This window comes from Clytia hemisphaerica, unplaced genomic scaffold (assembly GCF_902728285.1).
Source record: "Clytia hemisphaerica strain Z4C2 unplaced genomic scaffold, Clytia hemisphaerica genome assembly, whole genome shotgun sequence".
Lineage (NCBI taxonomy): Eukaryota > Metazoa > Cnidaria > Hydrozoa > Leptothecata > Clytiidae > Clytia > Clytia hemisphaerica.
The window spans coordinates 261,682-281,761 of record NW_027103532.1 but is presented as its reverse complement, the minus strand read 5'-3'; the positions used below and the strand labels follow the sequence as shown (position 1 = coordinate 281,761).

The 20,080-nt window shown below is 34.8% G+C and overlaps 2 protein-coding genes and 1 long non-coding RNA gene across 3 annotated transcripts; all 3 read left to right on the top strand.

Moving 5' to 3' along the window:
- The first annotated feature begins 266 nt into the window (after nucleotides 1-266).
- LOC136799689 (uncharacterized) lies at nucleotides 267-3,140 on the top strand. The gene is made up of 3 exons (XR_010845556.1): nucleotides 267-407; nucleotides 724-807; nucleotides 2,560-3,140. It is a non-coding gene; the product is annotated as an uncharacterized lncRNA (long non-coding RNA).
- Nucleotides 3,141-3,649: 509 nt separating this feature from the next.
- LOC136799703 (myosin-M heavy chain-like) lies at nucleotides 3,650-10,783 on the top strand. Its single transcript, XM_067056416.1, has 7 exons — nucleotides 3,650-3,740; nucleotides 3,964-4,364; nucleotides 4,851-5,258; nucleotides 5,731-5,925; nucleotides 6,209-6,250; nucleotides 10,476-10,559; nucleotides 10,657-10,783. Exons 2-7 carry the CDS (start codon nucleotides 3,976-3,978, stop codon nucleotides 10,766-10,768), a joined length of 1,230 nt encoding a protein of 409 aa, XP_066912517.1. The 5' UTR covers nucleotides 3,650-3,740; nucleotides 3,964-3,975; the 3' UTR covers nucleotides 10,769-10,783.
- Nucleotides 10,784-12,751: 1,968 nt separating this feature from the next.
- Nucleotides 12,752-19,312, top strand: LOC136799687 (uncharacterized). Its single transcript, XM_067056401.1, has 10 exons — nucleotides 12,752-12,839; nucleotides 13,607-14,010; nucleotides 14,853-15,257; nucleotides 15,729-15,923; nucleotides 16,203-16,244; nucleotides 16,522-16,605; nucleotides 16,712-16,901; nucleotides 17,051-17,131; nucleotides 17,488-17,598; nucleotides 18,257-19,312. The coding sequence occupies exons 2-10, from the start codon at nucleotides 13,616-13,618 to the stop codon at nucleotides 19,310-19,312; spliced, it is 2,559 nt and encodes an 852-aa protein (XP_066912502.1). The 5' UTR covers nucleotides 12,752-12,839; nucleotides 13,607-13,615.
- Nucleotides 19,313-20,080: the final 768 nt, after the last annotated feature.

Below are 20,080 nucleotides of genomic sequence, written 5' to 3'. Positions count from 1 at the left end.
CCATGCTGAATCAAGCAGCTCAGTCCTACTCTACAAATGATTTGTCATTCATAGCAAAGATACTTCATTGGTCAAAACAATTGCTTTCTTTATTGAAGGATGTTCACAAAGACAAATTGAGGTAAGATTGTCTTTTTTTTTGGTAGTTTTCGATAGCTATAATTTTTGTAAGATTGGTTCATAAGAACTAGACTAACAGAATATGAATTTTGTCTTCATTGTTTTTAAATCTTCAGAGAATGTAATCAACCAGAACAGCAGGAAAAAAAGTTGGAAACTGCTACAGCACAAGATATCAAGAACAGTGTTCGTACAGTGACCATTGAGAGCAGTTCAAAAGATTTAATTGATACATTAAGAGGGAAACATGAGCAACTACAGTCTGAATTAAACCTTGAGCGCAAGAAGTTTGTCTTTTCACTTCAAAATTATAATTTTCAATTAAAAACTCACTCTTTGTTCTGCTTGTGTATGCTTTTCTTTACAGTACTTATGCTAGAAAACAGATTATATACTTTTCTTTAAACTCATTAAATTTTCAGACAAAGTTGATATTTCGTAAGTTTCCACTATATTGATTACCTTTTATTTGAAATTTCATGTACATAACAATTTTGTGTGAAACTATTATCAGAGTCCTCAAAAATAACAATATCAACATTTTTAAAGCAAATACCAGTAAAAGATTCTAATAAAGATCTGTTTCACGGTGTGATTTTTCAGAAATACAGAAGCCCAAATGTTGATTGAAGAACAAAAAAACAAAATTGATAGACTTAGTAAAGAAAATAGAGATTTTCGCAATAGGTTGGTATAAATTTCATTTATTTCCAATTCCACTTTTGTTAATTTTCTTATTGATGATCTCTATCGTGTCTGTCTTGGCCTGTTATCGGGGTACCCAAGGCACTCTCCAATGGCCGCACAAGGTCCCACCCCTTAACGAAAAAGTCTTTTTAGGTTTTTCAAAGTGTTTCGATATAGAAAAAGAGATGGAACATGGTCAGATGGTCCCACTTGCTCTTTAATTGAAAATTTTTTGACAAAAACCTCAATTTTTCCCATTTTGATGACGTCTTACTATTATAAAGGAAATCTTGAATAACTTGAAGAAGGAAAAAACTTTTCGATTTTTCGATTTCGCAGCAAGTTGGACAGTCTGACCGTGCTCCATCTCATTTTCTATATCGAAACGCTTCGAAAAAACTTGAAAAACATTAACTAGTTTGAGTAAACAAAACGAACTAAGTTAATTTCATACTCAAAGTTTCATGCCACCCAGGATGGCAATCCTCAGTGAAATAAATGTTCTATAAAAATCAATAATTTGATGTCTTCAAGAAATTTTCTGACGTCAATTCAAAATTCAAAATTATTTGAAAGTCTCGAGGAGAAATAATTTCCGTCTGCGACGGCATTTGGCGATGATTCCAGTTTGCTTAATTCACAAGTTCTGACCCGGAAAGGGGGCAATCTCCTGCAATTTCTCCTGTAAGCATAATAAACAGTTGTTTGTTTCTGGGGTATAAGCTCTTTTGTGGCACACTATTTTTCAGCTAAATGTCAGGTTTCCATTTTCTTTCATGTTCCAGAAGTCTGTTGAAAGGGTGTTATTGAAGTTCTTGTTAGTCCGGGGTTAGCTTGTGTGTACAGAAATGTTTTTTTAAAAAAGTATAACCGTACAATCCGATATATTTCTTTTCGGTGTTGTTCTTCTTGCTTTGCAGTTCTGGTCAAGCGGCTTTGGGTTTGTGATTTTCTTGTTGTGCTTATTGAGAACCGACTTCACTTTGGGCATACAGAACTCACTTTCAATGTTGAGGATCTTGTAGTATTTATGCCCACGCAGAAAGTGCTTCTGGATTAAGTTTAAGAAAAACTTCCCGATATTTGTTGACAAGTTTGCATTATATATACGGTGGATTGAACCAAATTATCTTTCTCTTCCGATTTTTTTTGTTCTGTTGTTGATGTTACGTGTTGGTTTATATTCAAAAGTATGGTTATAACCCGACCTTTGTAGTGCTTCTTGGTAATGCGGTGTTGCTTGGTGGAATATCTCTTCACTCTATGAGATTGGATAAGTGTTTTTGAATTGAAAGTGGAATCTGCTTGATGATGTTGGGAGGGTGGTTTGACGTTATTTGGCTTGTGGTCGATATGTACTATTTGTTATAGTAAAACGTTACATCAAGGTAGTAATTCACTGCCGTCATGTTACATTGTATGACGATGTTTAGAATAATCGAAAGCATAAAGCAACCCACGAGCTCACACACCTTGGCATCGTCCTATGCACATTTACGTTAAGGGGTGGAACCTTGTGCGGCCGATATGGGGAGTGCCTTAGGTACCCCGAGTCTTAAGCTTAAGAATCGTGAATTTCCCTCTAGCTCTTCTGTTTTTATTTCAAAATTATGTAAAGAGAACTTTCACAAGTCGTCAAAATGAAATATTTTCCGACTGGCCTCTAACATCGAGGGTCGGCTGATGGCAAACCAACATTTTTAAGTCCAGCCTAATGAAAACTTTTCTACCTTGAGATTTCCTGTATTTTAGGATCAGCAATTACCAACAGATGGTTCTCAAAAGTTTTGGCCCTTTGTTAGAATCTCAAACAACTGAAGAAGAAAGCGAAGAAAAGAGTGATGGTGGACAATGAAATGTCTGAATGTAAAACCCTATAGTGCCTTATACTGTTTATCAATCTTGACTGCCGTCAGGGAGGTCAGGGTTCGATTCCCACTGGATGCTATTATTCACTTGGCAAGTGAATGTGAAGGGGAATAGGGTAGACAGAAACTCAATAAGCCTGTTTATTACTGGGCTAGGTATTGATTCCATAATACGCCATGGCCTTTTTCTCTAGTGGTTCACACTGGATTAACGCACTTAATTCAAAAACTGTGTGTCAATGTCTGGTAAGCTGGCAGGCAGTAACACTAAAGCGTAAGACGGTTCTAATCTTCTAACGAGAAGACTCCTAATATGTAATGTATCGCTTTTTTAGTTATTTTATATGATTTGTAAAAATACCATATTTTTATGTAATTTGTACAGGACACGTTCACACACATCAATAAATTAAAATACTATTTTTTCACTAGTTTTATTTATTATTATTCGTTTTGTTATTATTTCTATTTATTTTTAAGTAAGTAAGTAAGTCTGCGACTGCAATCGGAGGCGACCCGAAGGCTCCTCATTCGATAGCTATCTACCCGAAGGTAGGGGAGGGCGCCACGCTTTCTTCCTGGATTACTCCACTTACCCTTGATCATTCTCTTAATTGCTGAACATCAAGCAGAGAGGCATCAAGTACCATTTTGGAAATCTTTGATATGACCCGACTGGGGTTTGAACCAACAACCTTGCGCACCATAGCCGGATGCTCTACACTATGGTCGCTAGTGTAGGGATATAAACGCTGTTTACTCATTTATTATTACTATTATTTATGAAGCCAAGATATTCCCGTCACGGTTGCCATATATTGTCATTAAGTTTTGGGAATCTCTCTAATCACAGTTTTTGCCTTAGAAAGAAGTCATTATCCTATTGCATGCAGCTACTGAGGATGTTTTCACTCAATGTATCAAAATGTTGATCCATTAAACCTTTTGTTTAATTTCTCTTTTTACATAGAAAAAACACTAAAAATTATAAATGAAAACCTCTAGTTGTAAAAGCTGAAAGTACGATTTATTTTGGTTTCAAATCTTCAAATTGGGTTAAAAAGTGTAAGTGTTTATCTCATTGTTTTCCGAGGTTTTTTCCTTGTATGCCTAAAAATATGATTAGAAAATTTAGTGTCGATTCAATACAAAACTTTTCGTGTGACTTTCTACCATACTTCCATGAAAGCTAAATTTAAAGGGGGGTGCAATATTTATAATGCTTGATAAGTTTCAAACATATTCAAACATTTGCAATATAACATTATGAGCATATAATATTTTTTAGTATTGAGTTATCATGAGCCAAGCAGCCATTCTCAAACAAAACTCATATACCAACTCTACAAATTTCATTGATGTTGAAAAATATGTCAATCTTCTTTTGGGTTTTGGGGAAGCCCACTTGGAACATCTACTTGCATACTTACAACGCTACAATAAATCTACGGGACAACTAAAATCCATTGATGTATTCATTCGAAAAATGGATCGTTTGGTTTGCACTTTTAACTATAAATTCCGTACAGTACTTGATATCGATGGACTTTCAATTATTGTGTCTTATTTCGAGGATGTTCTATATTATGTTGGCGAAATACTTTTTGCTGCTGAAAGAAAGCATGAGTTTGAAAAAGATTTGAAGTTTTGCAACGAGGCATTGCAATTGTTTGAAAAAGTAGTTGACAGGTAAAGAAATTTTTTTCAACTGCGTTTAGAAAATATCAAGAAATTGCATTATGAAATAAATGTTGTGTTTTGCCTCTGTGAGGGAAACATTCCACCCCCCCCCCTTCTCCCTAGCCTGATAACAGCTAGTCATAATTTTCTTACGGGCATGGTAAACCTCTGAAGGCCCTTGAAAATTAGCCATCTGAGGAAAATAGTCCTCTCGTGGAAAATTCTACAATAAGAATCTTTTTGTGCGCCGGAAAGTAAAAAACTAAAATTTCCTGATACGATGCCCTATTCCTAAACACGATCACGCAACTTTGTTGTCATTTCCAGTCCTTTTAGATGAGCGCGGTTCTTACGATTTTGAGATAGCGTATTCGTCAAATAGAGCTTTAGTGTGGTGGGTAGAAAACAATCACAATCTGATCTCAGGGCCTCATCCTTACCCTCATTATTCTGCAAGTATAACAACTGTTTTCTAACGCTTTTTTTATTTTACAGATATTCTGCTGATTCCAAGAGGGTGATTCATTTTCCAACTGGAAATTCCAATAAGTCAAGAGGCTTTGAAATAGGGGAAATGACACTTTATCTGTTCTATCTACTTGAAGTTGGGTCAGCTGATATGCATAATGTAAAATATGCCATTGAGAGAAAAGGAAATGATGACCCATTTGTTTATGAAGAAGGAAAAGAATATAGACAGGCAATGGAGAAACTAATGGGGTTTATATCAGCTGATGAAATTAAAAATAATTTCTTAATACAAATCAATATAAATTTCAAATCCATGCTGAATCAAGCAGCTCAACCCTATTCTACAAATGATTTGTCAACCATAACAAACATACTTCATTGGTCAAAGCAATTGCTTTCTTTATTGAAGGATGTTCACAAAGATAAATTGAGGTACAGATATGTTAATTAAATTCAATTCATTGCAATGTGTCTTGAGCATTGAGTTCAAAGCCCATCTTGGATGTGAAAGGATGTCACTTATTTCTTATTGAAAATGTTAGACCCGCATGGTTTTCGGTCAAACTCTGAATTGAGAGAAAAATCCATTGCATCACCCCAAAATATGGCATAAATCTCTAAGTTTCATTTTTCTTTGCTTTGGACTTGTTGAACATTCCTCTCTCTCTTTTGTATTTAACTCAATGGTCTTGAAACTAACAGAATTTTTCCAAAAATTATTCTTGTTCTCAATAATCATAAAGATATTAGCATTTTTTATTGAATTTCCATCTACTGTTTTTCATATGTCCCTGAGCAGAATTAAACTTCTTTTCCAATGGGCATAAATTCATCTAACATCCTTAAATTTTATTTAAGTATTTATTTTTAACATTTTAACAGTTGATATGAATTTGTCTTTCAGGAAATGTGAGAAAAGGAAAGAACCAGAGAAGAAGAAGCAGCCAGAACAGGAACAAAAGTTGGAAACTGCTACAGCACAAGATATCAAGAACAGTGTTCGTACAGTGACCATGGAGAACAGTTCAAAAGATTTAATCGAAACATTAAGAGGGAAACATGAGCAACTACAGTCTGAATTGAATCGTGAGCGCAAAAAGTTAGCAGATAACATCTATAAAAAATCCTAAATAAATCAATAATTTGCTGTGTGTATATCTTTTTTGTGAAGTGATCTCTGATTTAGGTTAGGGCTTATTCCCACTAGGAAAGGAGTATGTCTTGTCTTGTCTTATATCTTTTAAGAGAACTGTTTTTTGAAAAGGTTCAAATCTTCCTGATTTTGACATATATAGTTAAGTTACTGAATAAAACATAAAATGCCAAAGATTTTGTGAAGCAAAAATTTAAGAAATAAAACTCTTTTTGTTTTTTGTTTTCAGGAATTGTGATCTTCATGAAGCTAATCGCATTGCTGAAAAAGAGTAAGGATGGTGACCTCAACCTCCATAAAAAAAGAGAAGGTTTATACTTAAAACCTCAAAAATGTCTTTTTGATCAAAAATCGTGATTTTTATTTATTGAATATTTTTGTTTAACACTTGTTGAATCACGAGCGAAGCCAGAACCCCCCCTTCTCAGGTTGTGAAATGTTAACGACTTTGGTTACGTGAGCTATTATGTAACAACAGGAAACCCATGTCCCATTTTTACGAGTCTCATCAGTGTACACCGTTTCTACTATTTGAAAGCAAATATCTACTAATCTAAATAGAAGTAAGGCAAATTTAACGATATTTCTTTTATTTACCCTCTTATCAGAACCTTTTAATCACCTTAAAATGACCTTCCTCTATGTTTTCCTGTTCAGCCTTCCTTATGACAATTTTTATGATTTTGTTATTTTGAAATATGAAAGTTAACCCCATTAACCCCACTGAGATTATATAATCAAGTAATTAAGTTTTATTTTTAGGAGTAGGGACCTAGTATATATAGAGGTCAATTTTTCTTTTATAAGGAGGTTAGTGAAGTCAAATATTAGAGCTTCAACGATTAATTTCATAATGTAAGTGTAACTTTTCTTTTGTAACTTTAGGAGCTGGTTATGTCAAAGATTATTTTTATAGGGAACTGACTTTGTCTAAGTTCATTCTGTACTCGTCTCCCCTTTTGTTTTGTTTACTCTATCTGTTCATGAAATTAAGTAAGTTCAGATGGAGGACTCGGAAATCCCATTACACCAACTATTGAACCAAGTTTTGTTTTGAATGTAGATTCTTTGTGCTAGACTGTTTCGACACTATCAATGTTTTAAAATATCTTTTCCTTGAGTTTGAATTTCTTAAAATAATGTTTTCAAGATTATTTCGACCAATTTATCTAAAACCCCTTTTCGGATTTTCTCTGTTCTGATGCAAATTAGATTTTATAAAGTTAGGACAGGTAGGGCCTCGACATGGAGGTTCTACCGAGATGTCTGCCCACCTGTCCCCTTTTCTTTTCCAACCTTACCCTCGACGAGTGCAGAAATGTTCCCTTCCCCTCTCTCCTTTTCCTTTCGCGACTGGTAGCTTATCCGTTACTCCCTTTTGATGTTTTCTTTTGGCATGCCTATTTTTTTTTTGTTAATATTAACTTTAATTGACTTAGAAATCTCAAGCAAATGATTTCTCAATCCCTCTATCAATTTTTTTTTATCAAATTATATATAATTGATCTACTCCTCTTATTTGAAACCGGATTTAATAAATCAGATATTGAACTTGAACTTGCCTCAATTAACCTTGACGTAGCCCCTGATGTAGGCGATGTAAATTTTACTAATTAAAGAGAAATCCCCTTTGAAGAAAATATTAGCTAATTGAAGAAAGAAACCCTTTTTATTTTGAAAATTTGTACATGTAGAAGTCAAAACATGTAACGAAAATATTTTGCGGAGAAAAGAAAAGAAAACTCCAGCGATTTGACAGAGTATCCCATTAAATTTTGAGACAGATAGCCAAAGGACTAAGGGAGCCTTTGAAGGTATACGGAAGCTAAAAGGGAGCTTCTATGGTATTCCAAAGAATAAAAAGAAATTCTTTGACGGTGGTTAGCCAAAGACTAAATGGGAGTCTTTGATGAAGTACTTAAAAGAAAAAAATTTGACCGGTCCGCCTAGAGGCGAATCCTCTATGGCACAAATCCCCTTTGACCCAAATTATGTAATTATGTCAACCCACGACAACTTAAAAGTACCACGACGCCACGCACTGGGTGCAATCAGAATGCATCTAGGACAAGAGTGGGATTCAACGGGAGAGAAGACTCATGACGCAAGGACTGACTCTGTTGACCAAGAATCACGGGAAGAGATGTACAAGAATATCCAATATCGAATCCAAATCGCCAAGCAAAGTATCAGCGAGTTGTCTAATGGCCAAAGACAATACGTCAATACCTTGAAGGATATCACCTGAACATTGGAACAGAAGATTGAACAAGGTCACGGACAACCAGAAGAGCCAGGAACACCTTCGATCCCATCGATTGAATCCCTACAACACAAAGGATCACAACAAGAAGAAGCCCTATCCAAAGAAGTCAACAGGATCCTTCAAGAACTAAAGAACTTACAAGAAGAAGTGCAATTTGATAGCACACCCCCGTCCCTAAAATTGAGAGACGAGCTTGAAGAAGCTTTCGAATCTCTTAAGAAGTCCCACCAAATCTTAGAACGATTCGTTGAAAAAACCAACAAAAACCATGAAAATCTCCTAGAAAGATTACGACTGGAAACAAATGACCCAGTCAATCGTGGAGAACCCTTCTCGTCCAAAACCCCATTCCCTATTGACATTTCTACCCCTGCTATTCGCGGGCTTAGAAGTGACAGTCAAAAACCCAACCCTAATAACACAATGAAAATTGTGAAAGAGTCGAATCCAATGTCAGACACAGTTTTACTTACCTCCCTACTTGCCAATAGAGTGGACATTGCTTCCCTCCCAAAATTTGGTGCCCAATCAGATGAAGACATAGTTGAGTTTTTGACCAAACTTGATTTGTCATTGTCATTTTACCAATTAAACGATCAGCAGAAAGCAAGAGTAATACCTCTATTATTAAAGAATAGAGCGTACACGTTCTTTTTTACCCTAACTAATAACTCGAAAGAAGACTATAAGAAGTTATCTGATTGTCTTCGAAAAGAATTTGACGCTCCAGAATTGAAATATCGGAAACGCCAAGAGCTACACGGCATTCAACAGAAAGGCGAAAGCATTACAAAATACTTAGAAAAAGTGGAAAAGCTCTCACACAATCTAGAAGTGGCGGATCAAACCAAACTAGATATTATGATTGCTGGCTTAGACTTACCCTATAGGAATTATATACAGATGAAACAACCCAAGTCTTACAGCGATGCAACCCATGCCCTTTTGTTAAAGGAATCAATTAGTCCCCCAAGGGATGACGCAGCCACCATGCAGAGCATCCTCACCGCTGTGGAAGCCATGGGGCCCAAAAATGATGAAAACAAAATTAGGAAGCCACTCACCTGCTTTCGCTGCGGGAAGCCAGGTCATATAGCCAGAGTCTGTTATTCAAAACAGCAAAGGCAACCTCGCCAGTCATATTATAGGGTGGCAACAGAAGAAGATATGTGATCAAGACACTTGGATTTGTGTGTTGAGGGCAACACTCTTTCGTGCCCCCGTGATGTTGAATCACGAGCGAAGCCAGAACCCCCCCTTCTCAGGTTGTGAAATGTTAACGACTTTGGTTACGTGAGCTATTATGTAACAACAGGAAACCCATGTCCCATTTTTACGAGTCTCATCAGTGTACACCGTTTCTACTATTTGAAAGCAAATATCTACTAATCTAAATAGAAGTAAGGCAAATTTAACGATATTTCTTTTATTTACCCTCTTATCAGAACCTTTTAATCACCTTAAAATGACCTTCCTCTATGTTTTCCTGTTCAGCCTTCCTTATGACAATTTTTATGATTTTGTTATTTTGAAATATGAAAGTTAACCCCATTAACCCCACTGAGATTATATAATCAAGTAATTAAGTTTTATTTTTAGGAGTAGGGACCTAGTATATATAGAGGTCAATTTTTCTTTTATAAGGAGGTTAGTGAAGTCAAATATTAGAGCTTCAACGATTAATTTCATAATGTAAGTGTAACTTTTCTTTTGTAACTTTAGGAGCTGGTTATGTCAAAGATTATTTTTATAGGGAACTGACTTTGTCTAAGTTCATTCTGTACTCGTCTCCCCTTTTGTTTTGTTTACTCTATCTGTTCATGAAATTAAGTAAGTTCAGATGGAGGACTCGGAAATCCCATTACACCAACTATTGAACCAAGTTTTGTTTTGAATGTAGATTCTTTGTGCTAGACTGTTTCGACACTATCAATGTTTTAAAATAATCTTTTCCTTGAGTTTGAATTTCTTAAAATAATGTTTTCAAGATTATTTCGACCAATTTATCTAAAACCCCTTTTCGGATTTTCTCTGTTCTGATGCAAATTAGATTTTATAAAGGTAGGACAGGTAGGGCCTCGACACACTCAAAACAAAAATTCCATTTTCAAATAAGAGAAATAATTTTGAGTTTGTACATGACAGAAGTTTAAATCACACGAGATTCAAATTAGAATTATCCTGAACAAGTTTGGTACCAATAATCATCGATCTCAACAACTTTTTATAGGGCATCACAAGCCAGGAAGATTATTGAAGAAAAACAAGATGAGATAGTGAGCTTGCGTAAAGAAAATGAAGATTGCAGGAATAGGTAAAAATAAAAACTTCTCCATTTTCATGCATTGACTTTCATTGATTTCTTCAGTTGTCGTCTAGAACTTACATTTTATTTTTTAACCATTTTTTAGGATCAGTTCTATGATGATGTCTCAAGAGGTTGGCACAACATCTTCAAAAAATTTATTGGACATTAACCGATTATTCAGATTACTCTATGTCAACGAGTACAAGTTTCTGTGACCAGAAACACAAAAAAGGAGTTCCTTTTGGAGATGATCTTAAAATTTGAAATTTTTCTGTATAGACTTTTTACATGAAAAAGTCTAGCTAAAATGTCAATGTAGTGAATTTATGTTTATGCAGGTATATTTTTTGACTTTATATTTTTTACTAAAATATATAACTACTAGCCGGTACCCGGCGTCGCACGCCGGTTAAGCTGTAGCTGAACGCACTAAAAGTCCTTTGGATATTAGTATATAATTATAATGTTTAATAAGCATATTCAGGGTTCGATTTATAAATTTTAAGGAGCTTTGCTGTTTTTCAAGTGAAGCAAGCTTAAAAAAATGGAGCTCAGGCATATTTTTTTCACTGTTTGCGAAGTATTTTTAGTATTTTGCGATGTAGTTTGGAAGAAAATGTGACAGTATCTTCAATGCACCAAATTATCTTTCTCTTCCTATTTTTTGTTGTTGTCGATGTTACGTGTTGGTTTATATTCAAAAGCATTGTTATAACCGGACCTTTGTTGCGCTTTTGGTAATGCAGCGTTGCTCGGTGGAATATCTTTTCACTCGATGAAAGATTGGATAAGTGTGTCTGAATTGAAAGTGGGATCTGCTTAATGATGTTGGGAGGGTTGTTTGACTGCACGTGAACGTAATTGGTTTCGTTATTTGGCTTGTGGTACGGTCGATATGTACTAATTGCTATTGTCAAACGTTACATCAAGGTAGTAATTCACTGTCGTCATGTTACATTGTATGACAATGTCTAGAATAATCGAAGGCATAAAGCAACCCACGAGCTCGCACACCTTGGCATAGCCCTATGCACATTTACGTTAAGGGATGGAACCTTGTGCGGCCGTTATGGGGAGTGCCTTAGGTACCCCGAGTCTTAAGCTTAAGAATCGTGAATTCCCCTCTAGCTCTTTATGTTTTTATTTGAAAATTGTGTAAAGAGAACTTTCACAAGTCGTCAAAATGAAATATTTTCCGACTGGCCTCTAACATCGAGGGTCGGCTGATGGCAAACCAACATTTTTAAGTCCAGCCTAATGAAAAATTTTCTACCTTTATTATTCACTTTGCAAGTGAATGTGCCTTCACACAGCCCATGTAAGGGGAATAGGGTTGACAGAAACTCAATAAGCCTGTTTATAACTGGGCTAGGTATTGATTCCATAATACGCCATGTCCTTGTTCTCTAGTGGTTCACGCTGAATTAACGCACTTAATTCAAAAACTGTGTGTCAATGTCTGGTAAGCTGGCAGGCAGTAAAACTAAAGCATAAGACGGTTCTAATCTTCTAACGAGAAGACTCCTAATATGTAATGTATCGCTTTTTTAGTTATTTTATATGATTTGTAAAAATACCATATTTTTATGTAATTTGTACACGTTCACACACATCAATAAATTAAAATACTATTTTTTCACTAATTTTATTTATTATTATTTGTTTTGTTTATTTATTTCAATTTATTTTTAAGTAAGTAAGTAAGTCTGCGACTGCAGTGGGAGGCTACCCGAAGGTTCCTCATTCGATAGCTATCTACCCGAAGGTAGGGGAGGGCGCCACTCTTTCTCCCTGGATTACTCCCCTTACCTTTGATCCTTGTCTTAATTGCTGAACATCAAGCAGAGAGGCATCGAGTACCATTTTGAAGATCTTTGGTATGACCCGACTGGGGGTTGAACCCACAACCTTGCGCACCATAGCTGGATGCTCTACCACTACACTATGGTCGCTAGTGTAGGGATATAAATGCTGTTTACCCATTTATTATTACTATTATTTATGAAGCCAAGATATTCCTGTCACGGTTGCCATATATTGTCATTCAGTTTTAGGAATCTCTCTAATCACAGTTTTTGCTTTAGAAAGAAGTCATTATCCTATTGCATGCAGCTACTGAGTATGTTTTCACTCAATGTATCAAAATGTTGATCCATTAAACCTTTTGTTTAATTTCTCTTTTTAGATAGAAAAAAAATATGAAAAATTATGAATGAAAACCTCTAGTTGTAAAAGCTGAAAGTACGATTTATTTTGGTTTCAAATCTTCAAATTGGGTTAAAAAGTGTAAGTGTTTATCTCATTTTTTTCTGAGATATTTTTCCTTGTATGCTTAAAAACATGATTAAGTGGTTACAATACAAAAGTTTTTTTTTTTGACTTTCTACCATACTTCCATGAAAGCTAAATTTAAAGGGGGGTGCAACATTTGAAATGCTTAACATATTCAGAGCCTGAACCATTCATGTTTTTAAAAACACCTTGCTTACCTTGTTTGCAGAAAACACTTTCAAGCATGAAAGGTTCAATTTTAAAAACACCATAAACACTAAATGTCCTGTCGAAGGCGACTGCTATAAAACAAGTCCCGACTGGCTGAAACGGTATCGAAAAGTCCCATTTCCCCGTTTTTTTTTCCGATTTTCTAGCCCGATTTTTAACCCGATTTTTATCTGATTGGTTCAGTCAGGACACTGCAAGAGCTTCAAAATCGTCTTGAAAAATACCAGGAACACCAGGAAAAAGACTGAATGGTTCACAAAATGGTGGTGTTTCTGGGAAATGGCATTTTTGCCTGAGTTTCGTGGGGAAAATTGAGAGTTGATTTATGGAAATACCAGGAACACAGGAAATGCTGGAAACACACCACCTCGATAGGTAAGGTGTTTCTGGTAAAATGTTTTTGCCAAAAACACCCAGAAAACCATGAAAGGTTCAGAAAAGGTGTTTCAGGTAAAAGTGTTTTCAGTGTTTTCGGGACTTTTTTGACATGAAAGGTTCAGGCTCTCAAACCCATGTGCCATATAACATTATGAGCATATATTATTTTATAGTATTGGGTTATGATGAACCAAGCAGCTGCCTTTCTCAAATCAAACTTATATACCAACCCTACAAATTTCATTGATGTTGAAAAATATGTCAGTCTTCTTTTGGGTTTTGGGGAAACCCACTTGGAACATCTACTTGCATACTTACAACGCTACAATAAATCTATGGGACAAATAAAATCCATTGATGTATTCATCCGAAAATTGGATCGTTTGGTTTGCACTTTTAACTATAAATTCCGTACAGCACTTGATATCGATGGACTTTCAATTATTGTGTCTTATTTCGAGGATGTTCTATATTATGTTGGCGAAATACTTGTTGCTGCTAAAAGAAAGCATGAGTTTGAAAAAGATTTGGAGTTTTGCAACGAGGCATTGCAATTGTTCGCAAAAGTAGTTGGCAGGTATAGAATTTTTTTTCAACTACTGTTAGAAAATACCTTAATGCCCTTAATTTTTGTGCGCCTTTTATTTTCGAGCCCTTTAATTTTCGCGCCTTTAATTTTCGCGCACCCTTTAAAAATTACCTTTTGCGCACCCCTATTATTATCAATTTTCGCACATCCTAAAGTTTGTTTCTCTTTACATATTTTTTTCTGGCCATTTTCCAGTCAAATCCTCATGAAAAAGTCTCCAAAAGGCGGACACTCTAATTAGCGGACACTAATCTGTTCCAACCTATTTTCTTCTTTCTATACTCTTATTTTTGGTGAGGGGCGAGAGCAAAGAGAAGAGGCTATCCTTAGAAAAGCTATAAGTGACTTAAAATTCTTTATTTGCTAATTCGCCCACATTTGAATTTTCGCGCAGCCTATTGCGCAAAAATAGGCCTTTTCGCACACCCTTTAATTTCCGCGCAGTGGTAGTGCGCGAAAATTAAGGGCATTCAGGTATCAAGAAATTGAATTATGACTAAAATAATGTTTTTTGCCTCTGTGAGGGAAACAATTGTACAATTCACGAATCTTTTTGTGCTGGAAAGTCAAAAACAAAATTTTCCTGATACAGCGCCCAATTCATAAACACAATCACGCAACTTTGTTGTCATTCCCAGTCCTTTTAGACGAGCGCGGTCCTTATGATTTTGAGATAGCATATTCGTAAATTGTTTTTGTTTTCAACCATCCCTTTAGAGCTTCAGCGTGGTGGGTAGAAAACAATCACAATCTGATCTCAGGACCTCATCCTCACCCTCATTATTCTGCAAGCATAACAAATATTTTCTAACGCTTTTTTTACTTTACAGATATTCTTCTGATTCGAAGAATGAGATTCATTTTCAAATTGGGAATTCCAAGAAGACAAGAGGGTTTGAAATAGGGGAAATGACACTTTACATGTACTATCTTCTTGATGTTGGGTCAGCCGATATGCAGTATGTAAAATATGCCATTGAGAGAAAAGGATATGATGACCTATTTTATAAAGAAGGAAAAGAATGTAGACAGGCAATGGAAAAACTAAAGGGATTTATATCCGCTGATGAAATTAAAAATAATTTCTTGATACAAATCAATATGAATTTCAAATTCATGCTGAATCAAGCAGCTCAGTCCTACTCTACAAATGATTTGTCATTCATAGCAAAGATACTTCATTGGTCAAAACAATTGCTTTCTTTATTGAAGGATGTTCACAAAGACAAATTGAGGTACAGATATGTATTAATGTATTAATTCAATTCATTGCAATGTGTCTTGAGCATTGAGTTCAAAGCCCATCTTGGATGTGAAATTAGGCCACTTATTTCTCATTGAAAATGTTTGACCCGCTTGGTTTCGGCCAAACTCTGAATTGAGAGAAAAATCCATTGCATCACCCCAAAATGTGGCATAAATCTCTAAGTTTCATTTTTCTTTGCTTTGGAATTGTTGAAGATTCCTCTCTCTCCCTTTTGTATTTAAAATCAATGGTCCTGAACCTAACAGAACAGAGTTATTCTTCCAAAAATTATTCTTGTTATCAATAATCATAAAGATATAAAGCATTTTTTATTGAATTTTCATCTACTGTTTTTCACATGTCCCTGAGCAGAATTAAACATTTCTATTCCAAGAGGCGTAAAAATTCATCTAACATCCTTAAATTCTGTTTTAACAATTATTTTGAATTTGTCTTTCAGGAAATTGGAGAATAGGAAAGAACCAGAGAAGAAGAAGCAGCCAGAACAGGAACAAAAGCTGGAAACTACTACAGCACAAGATATCAAAAACAGTGTTCGTACAGTGACCATGGAGAACAGTTCAAAAGATTTAATCGAAACATTAAGAGGGAAACATGAGCAACTACAGTCTGAATTGAATCGTGAGCGCAAAAAGTTAGTAGATAACATCTATAAAAAATCCCAAATAAATCAATAATTTGCTGTGTGTATATCTTTTTTGGAAGTGATCTCTGATTTAGGTTAGGGCTTATTCCCACTAGGAAAGGAGTGTTTCTTGTCTTGTCTTATATCTTTTAAGAGAACTGTTTTTTGAAAAGGTTCAAATCTTCCTGATTTTGACATATATATTTAAGTTACTGAATAAAACATAAAATGCCAAAGATTTTTTGAAGCAAAAATTTAAGAAATAAAACTATTTTTTATTGTTTTCAGGAATTGTGATCTTCATGAAGCTAATCGCATTGCTGAAACCGAGTAAGAGGGGTGACCTCAACCTCCATAAAAAAAGAGAATGTTTATACTTAAAACCTAAAAAATATGTATTACATGTCTTTTTGATCAAAAATCGTGATGCTAATTTTTATTTATTGAATATTTTTGTTTAACACTCAAAACAAAAATTCCATTTTCAAATAAGAAAAAGAATTTTGAGTTTGTACATGACAGAAGTTTAAATCACACGAGATTCAAATTAGAATTATCCTGAACAAGTTTGGTACCAATAATCATCGATCTCAACAACTTTTTATAGGGCATCACAAGCCAGGAAGATTATTGAAGAAAAACAAGATGAGATAGTGAGCTTGCGTAAAGAAAATGAAGATTGTAGGAATAGGTAAAAATAAAAACTTCTTCATTTTCATGCATTGACTGATTACTCTATTAGACGATTTCTTCAGTTGTCGTCTAGAACTTACATTTTATTTTTAACCATTTTTTAGGATCAGTTCTATGATGATGTCTCAAGAGGTTGGCACAACATCTTCACAAAATTTGTTGGACATTAACCGCCCAAGTATCGTCAAAGATAAATTCAGATTACTCTACGTCAACGAGTACAATGATGTTTTGAGCGCATGGGATCAATTGTCTGAAAAAGAATGTTCTGATTATCTCCTGGAGATTTTGTTTGTAAGGATCGGGTTCTAATTTTTTGTAGCTTTGAAAAGTGAATACTACTAAGTACAAATAATAATACCATTTTATGTGGCATATATTTTTGAGTTTTTAGGTATTCAATGACAATTGTTGAATTAGATTTGTTTAATGTTTCATTTTAGGATGCAAACGATTTATGCAACCAATATGCTAATAAATTCACCGGAGATGTCACAAACTCGCTTGAGTGTATTTTCAAGAAGGTTGAAATTTCTTTGTATTTATAAGTTTGATTATTTGACCCATCTTTGTTCGGTGAAAGTGATATTATGTGCAACTAAATTGCTTATTATTTTATTTACCTGACAAAACCTTTTCAAGATTTACTACAATTGTTGCTGCCGATGTAGGAATACATCTATGATAGACCGACTGCTGTTGAAGGCTGTCCAGGCTGTCGTATCTTGTATACATCCTTTAGCTCATTGGCAAACACAGCTATTTTAACATCTTAACAAGTGGACTTTTTTTAAAAGAACAAACTAGATTGCGCCTTCCAAAAAACAGCAGACAGAACAACAGCAACAAAATTTAATTTGGCAATTCAATTTGCTTTTAGATGCCATTTTCTGCTAATAATACCTACAAAGGGAACAAACACATTTTGGAATTTATTCACGAAAATTTGAAGAACATGCCTCATGAAAGTATTCAAGAACAATTCTGCAAAGTAAGTGAATACTTAAACAAGATCTTCTCCTAGGCTGGGAGAATTTGAAGGTTTTGAAGAGCTTTTAATACTGATTTTATACATTTTTATTTGCTGTTGAGAGAGTTGATATTCAATCATGCTATAGATCCCACGTTGAAATGGTTATAGAAATGTTCCATAAATAATTTTCTAATCTATATATTAATAGCGGTAATCTGTATGTCTGTTTTCCGTGTGTCACTTTCGTTTTCGCAAGCAATGTTTTTGTTCTCGATAAGTTTGTTTTGATTGATGGATCGGATAGAGCCTGGTTTAGACTTTATTCAGCCTTTGTTTAGAAATTCAAGGCCCTTCTACATTTATTAATTTTAATTTCTGCCTTGGCTTGCCCATCCCTTTGTTTTTCTCTTGCCTTTGTTTTAATGTTTTCGAATGTAATTAACGATCGTATTTATTAATAACATTCGAATTCTTTTTAAAACTAAACAAATTCCTTTTACAGAAATGAACATTTCAAATGTAAATCAAAACATAAAAATCAAAAAATTTGTCAACAACAACAGCATTCAAAGGGCTACATCTTAACCGGCATGCGAAGCCGGGTACCGGCTAGTTTTCTTTAATCTGACTATTCAGGGGTTTAATGCGGTCCCCCATTTTATAATTTTTGTTATAGCTTGTGCTCCAGAGACATGAAAAACGAAATCCAGAATTAGCTCAGGAGAAATATGATGAGATGATTTCAAAGTATATCATGGGATGTGTGTCGGTGACTTGGTTAATGAATTGCTGTCTACCGCCCATCTATATTACCAAAGATGTCGGGGAAAAATTCAACAAGAAACTTCATACAAAGTTCAGTGGACGTGGTGATTATGTTCAGTTTTATTTATGGCCATGTTTGTTTACATCTGAAGATGAGTTCAAATCTGGATTGCCAGCATTTGCCAAAGGTGACGTATATGTTGGGAAGAGGCCACCTTCTTTAAAGGGGAAAAAAGTGGAGGAAGTTTCAAATAAAAATGTTCCAGTTGAAGAAACACAATGTAAAAAGATCAAGAGTAAAGATGTAGCAACTGGTCCTGGAATTGCCGTCCGTGAGAATTGTGTAGCAGAGCCAAAGATTGACCAAAAGAAATTGTTTTACAGTCCAATGGAAGAAAAGAGAATCGTAGAAAGGCTACAATCAAGTGGAAATGATCCACCCAAGGATGATGAAGTTATCCAACTGGCTGAAAAACAGTCAAAACAATCTTCCAAAGATGGTATAAAAGAAAGTAGCAAATCAAACCTAAATGATTCCAGCAGTTCTGCCCTGAAAGGCACTGACAAGTTTGCTGAAAGAGGTGAAAAATTTCAGTCAGAGAAGAAACAAGAGCTACTGGTCCATTACAAATCTGATGAAATTTCTATTGACCCACAAGATCAGTCTCGCAGTCAACATTCTGAGCGACAAAATGACCATGACGAAGACGTCAGTGATTCTGGAAGATCTGACACACCAACTCCAATGGAGATAGATGAAAAGCCTCCTAGAGAATCTAAACTGCCAGAATTGTATGAAAACATTAGTGGTATTGGAACAAGAAAACCCTCAAAATCAGATTATGGTAAATCCGAAGTCAAAACAACAGGGACTGTTATTAAAACTACTAAAGTTACCACGATTACTTATAGTAATGCTGCTAAATTAACTCGACCGCCTATCCGAAGCTCCACTTCGCGGCGCTAGTTAAAACTAATGATGTTTTAAGACTATAAAATAATTGATGATTTTAAATACATCTTTTCTATTTTGTATTTTTTGTTAAGGGATAATTTGAAATAAATTTTGTTGACTTTTTGTTGAGTTTTTTCATGAAATTACATCTTATGTTTTAATACTTTTGGCGCACTTTTTTATTTTTTCACATATATAGCTATCAGAGTTTATTATGGTAATTTATTTTGCTAGTTTTTGTAAATTGGCTGAAAAAAGTCATTGTAATTTTCCAATCTCGAAGAAATCTTTCCCCAGGACCAGTGGTTGGTTCAGAAAGTGGAGCCTAAGCAAACGCAACTATTTTTATAGATCCACAAACCCAAGTCGCCCTATTCCATTCTGATTTTGCGCCAAGAGTCTTAATCAGATGGTTTGAGATATTTGGACTGTAGATTATTTCTATTTTCGTGAACAAAACCCCAGAATATTTTTTGCCAAACTTTTTTCCAAAATCAAGTTAAAAGTTTTTTTTGGCTTTTAGTGAGAAAACCATAGAATTACAAAATGGAAGAATTCATAGAGTTTCCAAATTGTTGTAACTCAACTTTTGAAAATAATTAAGCAGAACATTCTAAGGTTTTTTTTCAGGACCATTTAAGGAATGTCAAAGCAATACATCTCAAATTATTTGAGTATCCCTATAAAAAAACACCTTTTTCGATAGTGCGTGCCATGATAATGATAATGGTCCAAACTTTAATATATAATGAATGACAGTATCAGAAACAAATAACATTT